A 14634-nucleotide genomic window follows, 5' to 3' on the forward strand; every position below is an offset into this window, starting at 1 on the left:
GGTGTGCAAGTGTCACACCTACTTTTCTCGAGCAATTCAGCCAGGAAAGCTAACTTTGTTATTTGTCCAGCTAGAGTGACCTACTCGGTGTCGTTTTATGCTAAAATTTCCCGGAAAAACACGCTGGTGCAGTGGGTTTTTTGATATCTCAAAAACTAACCGAGTTGGCTGGGGGAAAAAAAAAAAAAAAAAACAAAAAAAATAATGAAATCGTCTTTATTATTTCAAAAGATGCCCCAAAAGTAACTAGTCGGTTAACAACGTGGGACGAAAAAAAAAAAACATAATACAGGAACGTAGCTTATGTACTATAATAATATTATAATAATAAGTGAGTAACCGCCAACGAAATAAAATAATATTGGAATGTAGGTAAAAACTAACCTCAAAATTGGGTCATAAACAATATGTACACTTAAAAAAAATAGAGAGAGAGAGAGAGAAAAAAAGACAATACAAATTGCACTAATTAATTAAATGATACAATTAAGAAGAATGAGAGAGAAAAATTTTTTCACACACAAAAAAATATATACAGGGTGGTTCAAATGGGAAACAAAATTGGCACAATTCAACTGAGGTAGTTTCGTTTACACGTCTAAAATTCACTTAACAAATTTACCTAATTAATTAATTAATTAGAACAGGAAATATGTACAGAGTGATGTTATAATGCGTTGTTGCCGTTTATTGCGAGTTAAAAATCCTTAAAAACTACCACGAGAAAAAAACGTTTGACAACACTGCTTTTTTTGTACACATCGTTTCCATTTATTTTATTTTATTTTATTTATTAATAGTGTGGTGTATAAAGTGTTTTATTTTTTTTTTATTTATTTATATATATATTTATATAATAATAATAATTTCTCTTACTGTTAACTGAGATATTCGAGGTATTGCTGTTGTTGAGTTATTTTTTAAGTCGAAGCAATTGGTTTTTTTTTTTGAGCAAATTTCCCCCCCCCCCCCTTGCTGGGGGGGGGTGGAGGGGGGGTTTTGTCTGGTTTTTTCGCGCCAATTTATTGGTTGCGGTGTTGCCTAGGTTGGGTGAAAATTTCATCGAAATCGTCCCATTAATAAGGACGGTAATTTAATTTAAAAAAAAGAGTGTTCAAAAAATTAGTGTTCAAAAAAAAAAATTTTTTTTTTGGACAAATATATGAAAATGTACGAGGTGTTGAAAAATGAAAAAAAAAATTTTTTGGACAAACTTTGTGTCACAATTAACAAATTAAAAAAATTAGTGTCCAAAAAAAAAAAAATTTTTTTTTTACAAGTGTTCACAAATCATAATTTTTGGACAAATATATGAAAATGTACAGAGTGTTCAAAAATGGTAGAAAAAAATTTTTTTGGACAAATTTTTTTTTTTTGAAAAAAAAAGGGTTCAAAAAAATTAGTGTCCAAAAAAAAAAAATTTTTTTTTTTTGAAAAGTGTCCCCAAATTATCATTTTTGGACAAATATGTGAAAATGTACAATGTGTTGAAAAATGAAAAAAAAAATTTTGGACAAATTTTTGTACAAATTTTTTTTTAATTAACTTTGTGTCCCAATTAACAAATAATTAGTGTCCAAAAAAAAAATTTTTTCTTACAAGCGTTCACAAGTCATAATTTTTGGACAAATGTATGAAAATGTACAGAGTGTTGAAAAATGGGGAAAAAAATTTTTTGGACAAATTTTTTTTTTTGTTTGAAAAAAAAGGGTTTAAAAAAATTAGTGTCCAAAAAAAAAAAAATATTTTTTTAATTGTCCACAATTGTTCAGAAAACGCACTAGAATGAAAAAAGTGTCTAAAAATGTCTTTAAAAAAAATGTCAACAAATGTAATGTTAAGTGTCCAAAAAAAAAAGTAAATTTTTAGAAAAAAAAACGCCCTAAAATTGTAAGGTTAGGGTGGTGTCCAAAAAACAATTTTTTTTAAATTTTTGTCAAAAAATGTTCAAAAATCCCCTCACATCCCCCCTAACCTTCTTTCAGAAGGGGGGAGTGAGGGGATTTTTGAACATTGATTTGTGAACACTTTTGGACAAAACCCAAAAAATGTCAAAAAGTGTCCAAAAAAGTAAATTTTTAGAAAAAACACCCTAAAATTGTTAGGTTAGGGTGGTGTCCAAAAAACAATTTTTTTTTAAATTTTTGTCAAAAAATGTTCAAAAATCCCCTCACATCCCCCCTAACCTTCTTTCAGAAGGGGGAGTGAGGGGATTTTGAACATTGATTTGTAAAAACACTTTTGGACAAAACCCAAAATTGTCCAAAAAATGTCAAAAAGTGTCCAAAAAATGTCAAAAAGTGTCCAAAAAAGTAAATTTTTAGAAAAAAACACCCTAAAATTGTTAGGTTAGGGTGGTGTCCAAAAAAAAAAAATTGTTTAAATTTTTGTCTAAAAGTGTTCAAAAATCCCCTCATTCCCCCCTTCTGAAAGAAGGTTAGGGGGGATGTGAGGGGATTTTTGAACACTTTTGGACAAAACCCAAAATTGTCCAGAAAACACACTGAATAAAAAAAAATGTCAAAAAGTGTCCTAAAAAATTCTAGGTTAGGTTAGTGTCCAAAAAAAAAAAAAAATATTAGTAAAAAAACACTCTAAAATTGTATGGTTAGGGTGGTGTCCAAAAAACAATTTTTTTTTTTAAATTTTTGTTCATAAATAGTTAGGTGTCCAAAAAAAGTGTCCAAAAAATTTCTAGGTTAGGTTAATGTCCAAAAAAAAGTAAATTATTAGAAAAAAAACGCCCTAAAACTGGAAGGTTAGGGTGATGTCCAAAAAACATTTTTTTTTAATTTTTGTTCACAAATAGTTAGGTTAGTGTTCAAAAAAAAAAATATATATTTTTTAAAATTTCACAAATTTTTGGAAAAAAACATAAAATTATTCATTCAATCAAAAATTGTCTAAAAATGTCAAAAAGTGTCCTAAAAAATTTTAGGTTAGGTTAGTGTCCAAAAAAAGTAAATTTTTATAAAAAAAAACACCCTAAAATTGTAAGGTTAGGGTGGTGTCCAAAAAAAAAAATTTTTTTTTTAATTTTTGTCCAAAAGTGTCTATTCAACCAAAAAGTATCTAAAAATGTCCTAAAATATGTCAAAAAGTGTCCTAAATAATTTTAGGTTAGGTTAGTGTCCAAAAAAAAAAAAAAAAAACTATTAGTAATAAGTAAAAAAACGCCCTAAAATTGTAAAGTTAGGGTGATGTCCAAAAAAAACAATTTTTTTTTTTAAATTTTGTGTTCAAAAATTCCCTCACTCCCCCCTTCTGAAAGAAGGTTAGGGGGGATGTGAGGGGATTTTTGAACACTTGGACAAAACACAAAAATTGTCCAAAAAATGTCCTAAAAAAAGTAAATTTTTAGAAAAAACGCTATTTTTTTTTTTGTCCAAAAGTGTCTCTTCAACCAAAAAGTATCTAAAAATGTCCTAAAATATGTCAAAAAGTGTCCTAAAAAATTCTAGGTTAGGTTAGTGTCCAAAAAAAAAAAAATATTAGTAAAAAACGCCCTAAATTTGTAAGATTAGGGTGATGTCCAAAAAAAACAATTTTTTTTTTAAATTTTGTGTTCAAAAATTCCCTCACTCCCCCCTTCTGAAAGAAGGTTAGGGGGGATGTGAGGGGATTTTTGAACACTTTTGGACAAAACACAAAATTGTCCAAAAAAATGTCCTAAAAAAAAAATGTCAAAAAGTGTCTTAAAAAATTCTAGGTTAGGTTAGTGTCCAAAAAAAGTAAATTATTAGTAAAAAACGCCCTAAATTTGTAAGGTTAGGGTGATGTCCAAAAAAAACAATTTTTTTTTAAAATTTTGTGTTCAAAAATTGTCCAAAAAATGTCCTAAAAGAAGTAAATTTTTAGAAAAAACGCTATTTTTAAATTTTTGTCCAAAAGTGTCTATTCAATCAAAAAGTACCTAAAAATGTCCTAAAAAATTCTAGGTTAGGTTAGTGTCCAAAAAAAAAAAAATATTAGTAAAAAACGCCCTAAATTTGTAAGGTTAGGGTGATGTCCAAAAAAACAATTTTTTTTTTTTAAATTTTGTGTTCAAAAATTCCCTCACTCCCCCCTTCTGAAAGAAGGTTAGGGGGGATGTGAGGGGATTTTTGAACACTTTAGGAAAAAAACCCAAAAATTGTCCAAAAAATGTCAAAAAGTGTCCTAAAAAATTCTAGGTTAGGTTAGTGTCCAAAAAAAAAAAATATTAGAAGAAAACGCCCTAAATTTGTAAGGTTAGGGTGATGTCCAAAAAAAAAACAATTTTGTGTTCAAAAATTCCCTCACTCCCCCCTTCTGAAAGAAGGTTAGGGGGGACGTGAGGGGATTTTCGAACACACTTTTGGGGGCAAAAATTGTCCAGAAAACGTCCTAAAAAGTGTCCAAAAAAAGCGCAAAGTCGACAAAACCCCCTAAAAAACAAAACTACACAAAAACTTACAAAACAATATACAGAGCGAACCAGAACAAAAAAAAAGAGTATACCAACCCCCCCCCCCCAACAAAACAAACTTAACTCCGGATGGCGGCCATCTTCTCCCGCTTCCTGGTGTGCGTGTCCACGTGCTTGATCATGTGATCCTTCCTGATGAAGCCCTTGCCGCAGATTTCGCACGCGTACGGCTTCCTGCCCGTGTGACAGCACAAGTGCCTCCGCAAATCCGTCTTGTGATTGAACATCTTCGGGCACATATCGCACTTGTGCGGCTTATCTCCTGCATGCTTCTTTGCATGCCTCCTGTACGTTTCGTCATCAGGAAACCGTTTGCCGCACCGCGAACACTTGAACGGCTTATCGCCGTTGTGGAAGGTTTTGTTGTGCTGCGTGAGGTAACAGGGACGATTGAACACCTTATCACAGTCGTAACACTTCGTTTTTGCCTCCTCCTCCTCCTTCGGAGGTCCATTGTTCGTCGGAGGAGGAGGAGGAGGAGCAGGGGCAGGATTCTCCTTTTGTTCCTCCTCCAGGAAGTGAGGGGGTTGCGCAGCAACCAAGTTGGTGGTGTCCATCAAGACTGGACGACTTGGGTAATCCTGAGGACAGTAGGGGTACTGCCCCGCACCCCCCACGTTCGCGTAGCCGTGCAGTTGCGCCTGGATCTGCGCAAAACTGGGCAAAGGCTCCAAAACCACCTGCTCACCAGTAGAACTGCTGGTGGGGGTAGCCTGCGTAACGTGGGGGGCCAACTCGTTTGGGTACTGCTCCTGCATGGTATTCACCACATCCACCACGCCATCCCCACTACGCGAGTCCTCCAGCCCGTTATCCTTACTCGCTGAAGAGTCTCTAGCTGGATGGTGGTGCGCACTAATTGGCATGGTAGCCGGATCAGGCAATCCACTCGACTTTACCGCATTCTTGTGCAAAGTGGTGTTGTAATGTCTTTTTAGATGCCCGGAGGAGGTAAACCACTTATTACACGCGGTGCAATTATAAGTTTTCGGTCTGCGTGCCTCGTTGCTCTTCCAATTGGTGCTCTTGGTTGGAGGAGGAGCAACAGGAGGAGGAGCAGGGGCAACTTCGCTAAAACCCCCAAAACCTTCGCTAGAAGACCCACCGTCGGTAAACTGGCTCCAGCTGGGCTGGATTTGTTCCACCTTTTCCTTCTCCCAACTCACCACCTTCTGGCTGTCCAAATCCAGAATCTCGCTCTGGCTCTCCTCCTGAGGAGCTTCATAAAAATACGGATGACTCAAGTTATTGTGCTCGATTAGTAGGGCAGCACTTTCGCACACCAAACCGCACTTATCGCACTGCTTAGGGCTTGGAGATGGGGTGGGCTGTGGAGGGTAATACACTGGCCTACTGTAGGGATTGTACCTGCTGGGATACTTGTTATTCTGAGCCTGGTAGGCCACTAAAGGAGCTTCCTGCTGGTAAAAGCCCAAATAGTCTTGACTTGCCGGAGTAAAACTAGCAAAACTCGAGTACTCTTGGAGTTGGTAGGGGCTGGAGGAGCTCTGGAAGCTCTGTGGAGTTGGGGGATGAGGGTAGAGACCCTCCTGAGCGTACTCGGGGCTGTTCTGAGCCTGCTCCTTGCTCTGGTTGTTGTTTTTTTCCTCCAGCTGGGTCCATTGTTGCATCAGACGCCCTTCGTGGTACTGGCGGTGCACTTCGAGGGATTCGAGCGAGTTGAGCACCAAACCGCACTCTTTGCACTTGATGATTTGTTGATAATCCATTTTTGGGGAAAAAAAAAAACAAAAAAATTGCGCGAAAAAACAAAATCTCAACTCATCCCCGATGATGAAAGTGCACCGGATCGAAACTAGGGGGGTTTTTTGGTGTCTGCGAAGGGTAAAGCACGTGCTTAGCCCATCTCTTTTCTTCTCGTGCGCGTGTACCGTTTGTGTCTTTGTCGCTCTTGTGCGCGTCCGAACCGGACCGTTGTCGGACTGAAACTGAAACTTGGCTGCCTTGGTCCACTCTTTGAAGACGAGATTTAGGGTGGGGGGGGTTGGTAGGGGTGGTGGGGGGGGGGTTGGAAATGCGTGTGTTATGTACGGGGAGAGTTTGGCCCAATGGGGGACCGGTCCGGTGTGTTAAGGGGTGGGAGGGGGTTTTGCACTATTTTACCAAAAATATCAGAGGAATTCACGAACCCCCTCACACCCCCCCCCCCCGACCTTCTTGCAGAAGGGGGGGGTGAGGGGGTTTGTGAATTACAAGCAAAAAAACAAACAAAAAATTCTTAAGGTCGATTTTTGCTCGCGTTAATCGGTCAATTTAACGGAAAAATCCATTAGGAAACGCAAAAATTTCAAACAAATTTCGCCCTTAAAAAAATTAATAATTTTTTTTTTTTTTTTTTTAAGGAATTTTGCGAATTAGAACCAAAAAAAAAAAAAAACAAAAAATCCTTAAGGTCGATTTTTGCTCGCGTTAATCGATCAAATTAACTGAAAAATCCATTGGGAAACGCAAAAATTTCAAGCAAATTTCGCCCTTAAAAAAATTAATTTTTTTTTGTTTTTTTTTAAGGAAATTCGCTTTCAGGTGAGGGGAAAGTCCGTTTTATTAGCTTTCCATTGACATATAAAAATTTATACAAAGTGTCCCAAATAAGATAGTTATTGAAGTTTGAATGAACGAGTGCACTAAAAAATTTTAATTTTTGGTAACTTAAGTTTGACGCCCTCTAGCGGCCAAACTGTCTAATCAATCAAGTCATGTAGCCATATCATTGGAAAGCCCATTTCATTGGCTATCTATTGACATAAAAATGTTTATACAAGGTGTCCCAAATATGAGAGTTATTGAGATTTGAATGAAAGAGTGCAATGAAAATTTTTAATTTTTGGTAACTCAACTTTGACGCCCTCTAGCAGCCAAACTGTCTAATCAATCAAGTCGTGTAGCCATATCGTTGGAAAGCCCATTTCATTGGCTATCCATTGACATATAAAAATATATACAAAGTGTCCTAAATAAGGGAGTTTTTTGAGGTTAAGTAAGTTGATGCTCTGAAAATTTGAGTAAATTTGTAAGTCAAGTTTAACGCCCTCTAGCGACCAAACTATCCAACCAATCAAGTCGTGTAGCCATATCGTTGGAAAGCCCATTTCATTGGCTATCTATTGACATAAAAATGTTTATACAAGGTGTCCCAAATATGAGAGTTATTGAGATTTGAATGAAAGAGTGCAATGAAAATTTTTAATTTTTGGTAACTCAACTTTGACGCCCTCTAGCAGCCAAACTGTCTAATCAATCAAGTCGTGTAGCCATATCGTTGGAAAGCCCATTTCATTGGCTATCCATTGACATATAAAAATATATACAAAGTGTCCTAAATAAGGGAGTTTTTTGAGGTTAAGTAAGTTGATGCTCTGAAAATTTGAGTAAATTTGTAGGTCAACTTTAACGCCCTCTAACGACCAAACTGACCAATCAATCAAGTCGTGTAGCCATATCGTTGGAAAGCCCATTTCATTAGCTATCCATTTATATATAAAAGTTTATACAAAGTGTCCCAAATGACAAAATTATTAAGATTTGAATGACAGAGTGTACCAAAAATTTTCAATTCTTGATAGCTCAATTTAGACGCCCTCTAGCGGCTAAACTGTCCAACCAATCAAGTCGTGTAGCCATATCGTTGGAAAGCCCATTTCATTAGCTATCCATTGACATATAAAAGTTTATACAAAGTGTCCTAAATAACACAGTTAATGAAGTTTGAATGACAGAGTGCACTGAAAATTTTCAATTTTTGGTAACTGAAATTTGACGCCCTCTAGTGGCCAAACTGTCTAACCAATCAACTCGTGTAGCCATATCATTAAAAAGCCCATTTCATTAGCTATCCATTGACGTATAAAAATATATACAAAGTGTCCTAAATAAGGGAGTTTTTTGAGGTTAAGTGAGTAGGTGCACTGAAAATTTGAGTAAAGTTGTAGGTCAACTTTAACGCCCTCTAACGGACAAACTGACCAATCAATCAAGTCGTGTAGCCATATCGTTGGAAAGCCCATTTCATTGGCTATCCATTGACATATAAAAATATATACAAAGTGTCCTAAATAAGGGAGTTTTTTGAGGTTAAGTGAGTAGGTGCACTGAAAATTTGAGTAAAGTTGTAGGTCAACTTTAACGCCCTCTAACGGCCAAACTGACCAATCAATCAAGTCGTGTAGCCATATCGTTGGAAAGCCCATTTCATTGGCTATCCATTGACATATAAAAATATATACAAAGTGTCCTAAATAAGGGAGTTTTTTGAGGTTAAGTGAGTTGGTGCACTGAAAATTTGAGTAAAGTTGTAGGTCAACTTTAACGCCCTCTAACGGCCAAACTGACCAATCAATCAACTCGTGTAGCCATATCGTTGGAAAGCCCATTTCATTAGCTATCCATTGACATATAAAAATATATACAAAGTGTCCTAAATAAGGGAGTTTTTTGAGGTTAAGTAAGTTGATGCACTGAAAATTTGATTAAATTTGTAGGTCAAGTTTAACGCCCTCTAGCGACCAAACTATCCAACCAATCAAGTCGTGTAGCCATATCGTTGGAAAGCCCATTTCATTGGCTATCCATTGACATATAAAAATATATACAAAGTGTCCTAAATAAGGGAGTTTTTTGAGGTTAAATGAGTAGGTGCACTGAAAATTTGAGTAAAGTTGTAGGTCAACTTTAACGCCCTCTAACGGCCAAACTGACCAATCAATCAACTCGTGTAGCCATATCGTTGGAAAGCCCATTTCATTGGCTATCCATTGACATATAAAAATATATACAAAGTGTCCCAAATAAGAGAGTTATTGAGGTTTGAACGAAAGTGCCACTGACGTCACAGCCTTTAAACTTAGTTTCGACTGTACATCGCTTAAACGGCCGTAAAACTGTCAATTTGACAGGTAAAAGTGTGAAAAAAAATTTGTCAATAACCCCAAAAGGGTGCCAGTCAACTCGTCCAAGTTTCAAATGCGTAATCGTAAAACAATGCAATTTTGAGGTTAGGTCAGGTTAGGTTGTGGCGAGTTTAGTGGAGTGGTGAGTTTAAAGGGCCGTAACTCGGTCAATTTACGAGCTAAAATTCTGAAATTTTGAGGTTAGGAGCGCAAAAGGGTGCTAGTCAATTGACCCGAGTTTCACCCTTCTAACCTGAAAACTGTAATTTTGACGGCACTTTGAACGCAACGATGCACTGGGGGAGTTTTCGCACAACGACCGAAAACGCCCTTGAACCTCACTTTTTCGCCAACTAACCTAACAAAGAATGGTTGTTATTAATTACGAGCCGTCTAACCGAGATGCTCGCACGAGGTAAACGTACTTTTGTCCTTGCAAACCGCCAAAAATTGCACTGGACCGCTTTTGCATACGGTTTAAGGGAGAGTTTTCGTGGCGTTCGCGCTATTTTACCGTACGATCGGGCGGAAAATGCCCATTTTGCGCTCGAACCGTGCGAAAACGTCTCGCCTAACCGAAACTAACCTAATTCAACCCAAATTTCAATCTAACCTAACTTTTTAAAAAACTTTTTTTTTTTTTTAAAAAGTTAGGTTAGTAATAGTAAAAATGCCAAAAAAACCGTATTTCTGACGTGTACAAACTTGATTGGGTGCTGTCATAGTGACAGTGACAGTGATGATGATTTGAAAATTTTTTGACAGGTGACAGACAGGGATTAAGGGAGTGCGTGCGAAAACTCCCCGGGCGAGTTAAAGCTGCGCTAAGTTTGTTTTTTTTTTTTTTTTTCGTATTTCTGGCCGATATTTTTAATATCCGTTTTAATTACGTATCTAAATTGTTTTTTTCGCGGGGGCAAATGGGCCAGTCCGTCTGGTTGGTTTTTTTGGTGGTGTGACTTTGACGCCCTCTAGCGGGCAAACGGTGTGGGTTATCACTTTGTGTGGTGGTATTTTCTGAAAGCTCGCACTCTGGGCTATCTTTTTGCTTCAATGACATTTTGACGTCAACTGTCAAATAAGCGAGTTATTCAACTCCAAAGTGAAAAGTGTCAAAATTAGTTTGAGGTGAAAACTGCGTTGATTTTGACGCCCTCTAGCGGCCTAACGGTGCAACCGATTACCTTAAGCGGCCATATTTTCTGAAAGCCCACACTTTAAGCTACATTTTTGTTTCAGTGACATTTTGACGTCAACTGTCAAATAAGCGAGTTATTCAAGGCCAAAGTGATCAGTGTCAAAATTAGTTTGAGGTGAAAACCCTGTTGATTTTGACGCCCTCTAGCGGCCTAACGGTGCAACCGATTAACTTAAGCGGCCATATTTTCTGAAAGCTCACACTCTGGGCTACATTTTTACTTCAGTAACATTTTGACGTCAACTGTCAAATAAGCGAGTTATTCAAGGTCAAAGTGAAAAGTGTCAAAATTAGTTTCACCTTAAAAACTCTGTAGACTTTGACGGCCTCTAGCGGCCAAACGACTAAACCGATTAACTTAAGCGGCCATATTTTCTGAAAGCTCACACTCTGGGCTACATTTTTGCTTCAGTGACATTTTGACGTCAACTGTCAAATAAGCGAGTTATTCAAGACCAAAGTGATCAGTGTCAAAATTAGTTTGAGGTGAAAACTGCTTTGTTTTTGACGGCCTCTAGCGGCCAAACGACTAAACCGATTAACTTAAGCGGCCATATTTTCTGAAAGCTGACATTTCAGGCTACATTTTTGCTTCAATGACATTTTGACGTCAACTGTCAAATAAGCGAGTTATTCAAGGTCAAAGTGAAAAGTGTCAAAATTAGTTTCACCTTAAAAACTCTGTAGACTTTGACGGCCTCTAGCGGCCAAACGACTAAACCGATTAACTTAAGCGGCCATATTTTCTGAAATCCCACACTCTGGGCTACATTTTTACTTCAGTAACATTTTGACGTCAACTGTCAAATAAGCGAGTTATTCAAGGTCAAAGTGATCAGTGTCAAAATTACTTTGACGTGAAAAGCCTGTTGTATTTGACGGCCTCTAGCGGCCAAACGACTAAACCGATTAACGTAAGCGGCCATATTTTCTGAAAGCCCACACTTTAAGCTACATTTTTGCTTCAGTAACATTTTGACGTCAACTGTCAAATAAGCGAGTTATTCAAGGTTAAAGTGAAAAGTGTCAAAATTAGTTTCACCTTAAAAACTCTGTAGACTTTGACGGCTCTAGCGGCCAAACGACTAAACCGATTAACTTAAGCGGCCATATTTTCTGAAAGCCCACACTTTAAGCTACATTTTTGCTTCAGTGACATTTTGACGTCAACTGTCAAATAAGCGAGTTATTCAACTCCAAAGTGAAAAGTGTCAAAATTAGTTTGAGGTAAAAACTGCGTTGATTTTGACGGCCTCTAGCGGCCAAACGACTAAACCGATTAACTTAAGCGGCCATATTTTCTGAAAGCTCACACTCTAGGCTACATTTTTGCTTCAGTAACATTTTGACGTCAACTGTCAAATAAGCGAGTTATTCAACTCCAAAGTGAAAAGTGTCAAAATTAGTTTGAGGTAAAAACTGCGTTGATTTTGACGGCCTCTAGCGGCCAAACGACTAAACCGATTAACTTAAGCGGCCATATTTTCTGAAAGCTCACACTCTAGGCTACATTTTTGCTTCAGTAACATTTTCACGTCAACTGTCAAATAAGCGAGTTATTCAAGGTCAAAGTGAAAAGTGTCAAAATTAGTTTCACCTTAAAAACTCTGTAGACTTTGACGGCCTCTAGCGGCCAAACGACTAAACCGATTAACTTAAGCGGCCATATTTTCTGAAAGCTCACACTCTAGGCTACATTTTTGCTTCAGTAACATTTTGACGTCAACTGTCAAATAAGCGAGTTATTCAACTCCAAAGTGAAAAGTGTCAAAATTAGTTTGAGGTAAAAACTGCGTTGATTTTGACGGCCTCTAGCGGCCAAACGACTAAACCGATTAACTTAAGCGGCCATATTTTCTGAAAGCTCACACTCTAGGCTACATTTTTACTTCAGTAACATTTTGACGTCAACTGTCAAATAAGCGAGTTATTCAAGGTCAAAGTGAAAAGTGTCAAAATTAGTTTCACCTTAAAAACTCTGTAGACTTTGACGGCCTCTAGCGGCCAAACGACTAAACCGATTAACTTAAGCGGCCATATTTTCTGAAAGCTCACACTCTGGGCTACATTTTTGCTTCAGTAACATTTTCACGTCAACTGTCAAATAAGCGAGTTATTCAACTCCAAAGTGATCAGTGTCAAAACGACTCGAAGAATCACCGTCCCAACTTTGACCTTCCCAAGGCCACCAAATTGACAGTTTCAAGGTTGCGACCTTGAAATTTCGGTCACGCGCAGCCCTGACCTTGCAGATTAACCTTGAATTTTTTCCGTTCGTTTCGGGGCGTAAAAATGGCACACCCAGACTTCAAAAAAAAAAACAAAACAAACGACGCGCTCTGATGATGGCTAAAACAACAAACGAAACGCAAAAAAAAAAAACAAAAACGAAACGTAAGGTTCAAGGTGACGGCGAGAGACGAAATTCAATCGAGACGGCCGTGGATTTGCCGCGTTTCGGCCGCCTTTGACTCCTCAGACTTGCCGTTTGGTATTTACGACCCTTACGAAGGGTATTTCAAGAAACGTGACGTCATTAGGGTTGTAAAATTTTTATTTCTCCATAAAAATACTTCGAGAGGGATGAAACAAGAATTTACGACCCTTGTAAATAATTTTTAAGCAATAAAAAAAAATAAAAAAGGTTGTTTCCGCCCGGGATCGAACCGGGGACCTTGTGCGTGTGAAGCACACGTGATAACCACTACACTACGGAAACCACACTAGAAAAACGACAAACCTAGTAGAGTATAATCGGGGAAATTTTGCTATTATACAGAGTGAACCGAATAAACCTACTAAAAATGTTTAAATCGAATAAAACAGTGCAAAAAGCCTGAAAACCCATAGAAATGTCTTAGTGAGTCAGTAAAAAAAATATTTCACTTAATTTGGTTGAAAAACCAAAGTTGTGTCAACTTAATTTGTTGGAACACCCTGTATAAGGGGGTTTTATTTAATTACAATCCACCGTGTATAATTTAATTATAATTATTTTAATTAATTTTTTTAATTAAAAATTGCAAAAAAAAAAATAAAAAAGTTTGTTTCCGCCCGGGATCGAACCGGGGACCTTGTGCGTGTGAAGCACACGTGATAACCACTACACTACGGAAACCACTGATTGTTTAACGATCAAACTGCTAGACAATCTACGTGATAATGTTTTGTCACACCCTGTATACTGGAAGCAATTAAGGTGCTGCAAAGTTACGGTGCTGGATTAAGGAGTCCGTTAGGAACATTTTTGTTTCTTTTCAAAATTTTCGTAACTCTCACCGTTTTCGAGTTATTTGACAAAAACTTGTTTGGGGCACCCCAAAAATTGTCTGAAATTTGCACACCCTGTATCTCCGTTATTTCTTAACGTACAGGGTGGTTCAACCGCTCAAATTAACCGTCTTGAACTGCTCTTTTCAGTGGTGCTAACCAAAAAATTCTATCGGGAAAAATGTGTACAGGGTGACCAAAAAACCGAAACCACCATCCTTTTCTTGCACACCCTGTATACTGGAAGCAATTAAGGTGCTGCAAAGTTACGGTGCTGGATTAAGGAGCCCGTTAGGAACATTTTTGATTTCTTTCAAAAATTTCGTAACTCTAACCGTTTTTGAGTTATTTAAGAAAAACTGGTTTGGTGCAACAAATTTTCAATTTGTGATTTAAAACTTGATCACCCTGTAACTCGGTTATTTTTTGGACTACAGAGTGGTTCAACCACTCAAATTAACCGTCTTGAGCTCCTCTTTTCAGTGGTGCTAACCAAAAAATTTTATCCGAAAAAATATGTACAGGGTGACCAAAAAACCGAAACCACCATCCTTTTCTTGCACACCCTGTATACTGGAAGCAATTAAGGTGCTGCAAAGTTACGGTGCTGGATTAAAGAGTCCGTTAGGAACATTTTTGTTTCTTTTCAAAATTTTCGTAACTCTCACCGTTTTCGAGTTATTTAACCAAAACTGGTTTGGTGCAACAAATTTTCAAACAAAAAACAGTTTTTTTCCTCTAACTCCCTTATTAAAAATATTATCGCAAAAATTATAAGAAACTTTTTTATAGAGAATTACATTTCCTACAAC

General features: G+C 37.2%; 1 protein-coding gene and 2 non-coding genes across 3 annotated transcripts; all 3 read right to left on the bottom strand.

Annotated features, from left to right (window-relative positions):
- Positions 1-201: 201 nt before the first annotated feature.
- Positions 202-6383, bottom strand: LOC145738187 (uncharacterized). Its single transcript, XM_081993047.1, has 2 exons — positions 4126-6383; positions 202-3913 (listed from the first exon to the last, which is right to left on the bottom strand). The coding sequence occupies exon 1, from the start codon at positions 6175-6177 to the stop codon at positions 4507-4509; it is 1671 nt and encodes a 556-aa protein (XP_081849173.1). The 5' UTR covers positions 6178-6383; the 3' UTR covers positions 202-3913; positions 4126-4506.
- Positions 6384-13198: 6815 nt separating this feature from the next.
- Positions 13199-13271, bottom strand: TRNAV-CAC (transfer RNA valine (anticodon CAC)). Its single transcript has one exon. It is a non-coding gene; the product is annotated as a tRNA-Val (tRNA).
- Positions 13272-13597: 326 nt separating this feature from the next.
- TRNAV-CAC (transfer RNA valine (anticodon CAC)) lies at positions 13598-13670 on the bottom strand. The gene has a single exon. It is a non-coding gene; the product is annotated as a tRNA-Val (tRNA).
- Positions 13671-14634: the final 964 nt, after the last annotated feature.

The sequence above is a fragment of the Ips typographus genome, linkage group LG15, assembly GCF_016097725.1.
Source record: "Ips typographus isolate SLU linkage group LG15, UJ_Ityp_2.0, whole genome shotgun sequence".
NCBI lineage: Eukaryota > Metazoa > Arthropoda > Insecta > Coleoptera > Curculionidae > Ips > Ips typographus.

Coding starts and splice junctions, on each gene's coding strand:
- LOC145738187 (XM_081993047.1), bottom strand. CDS start 6,177: ATGGATTATCAACAAATCATCAAGTGCAAAGAGTGCGGTTTGGTGCTC.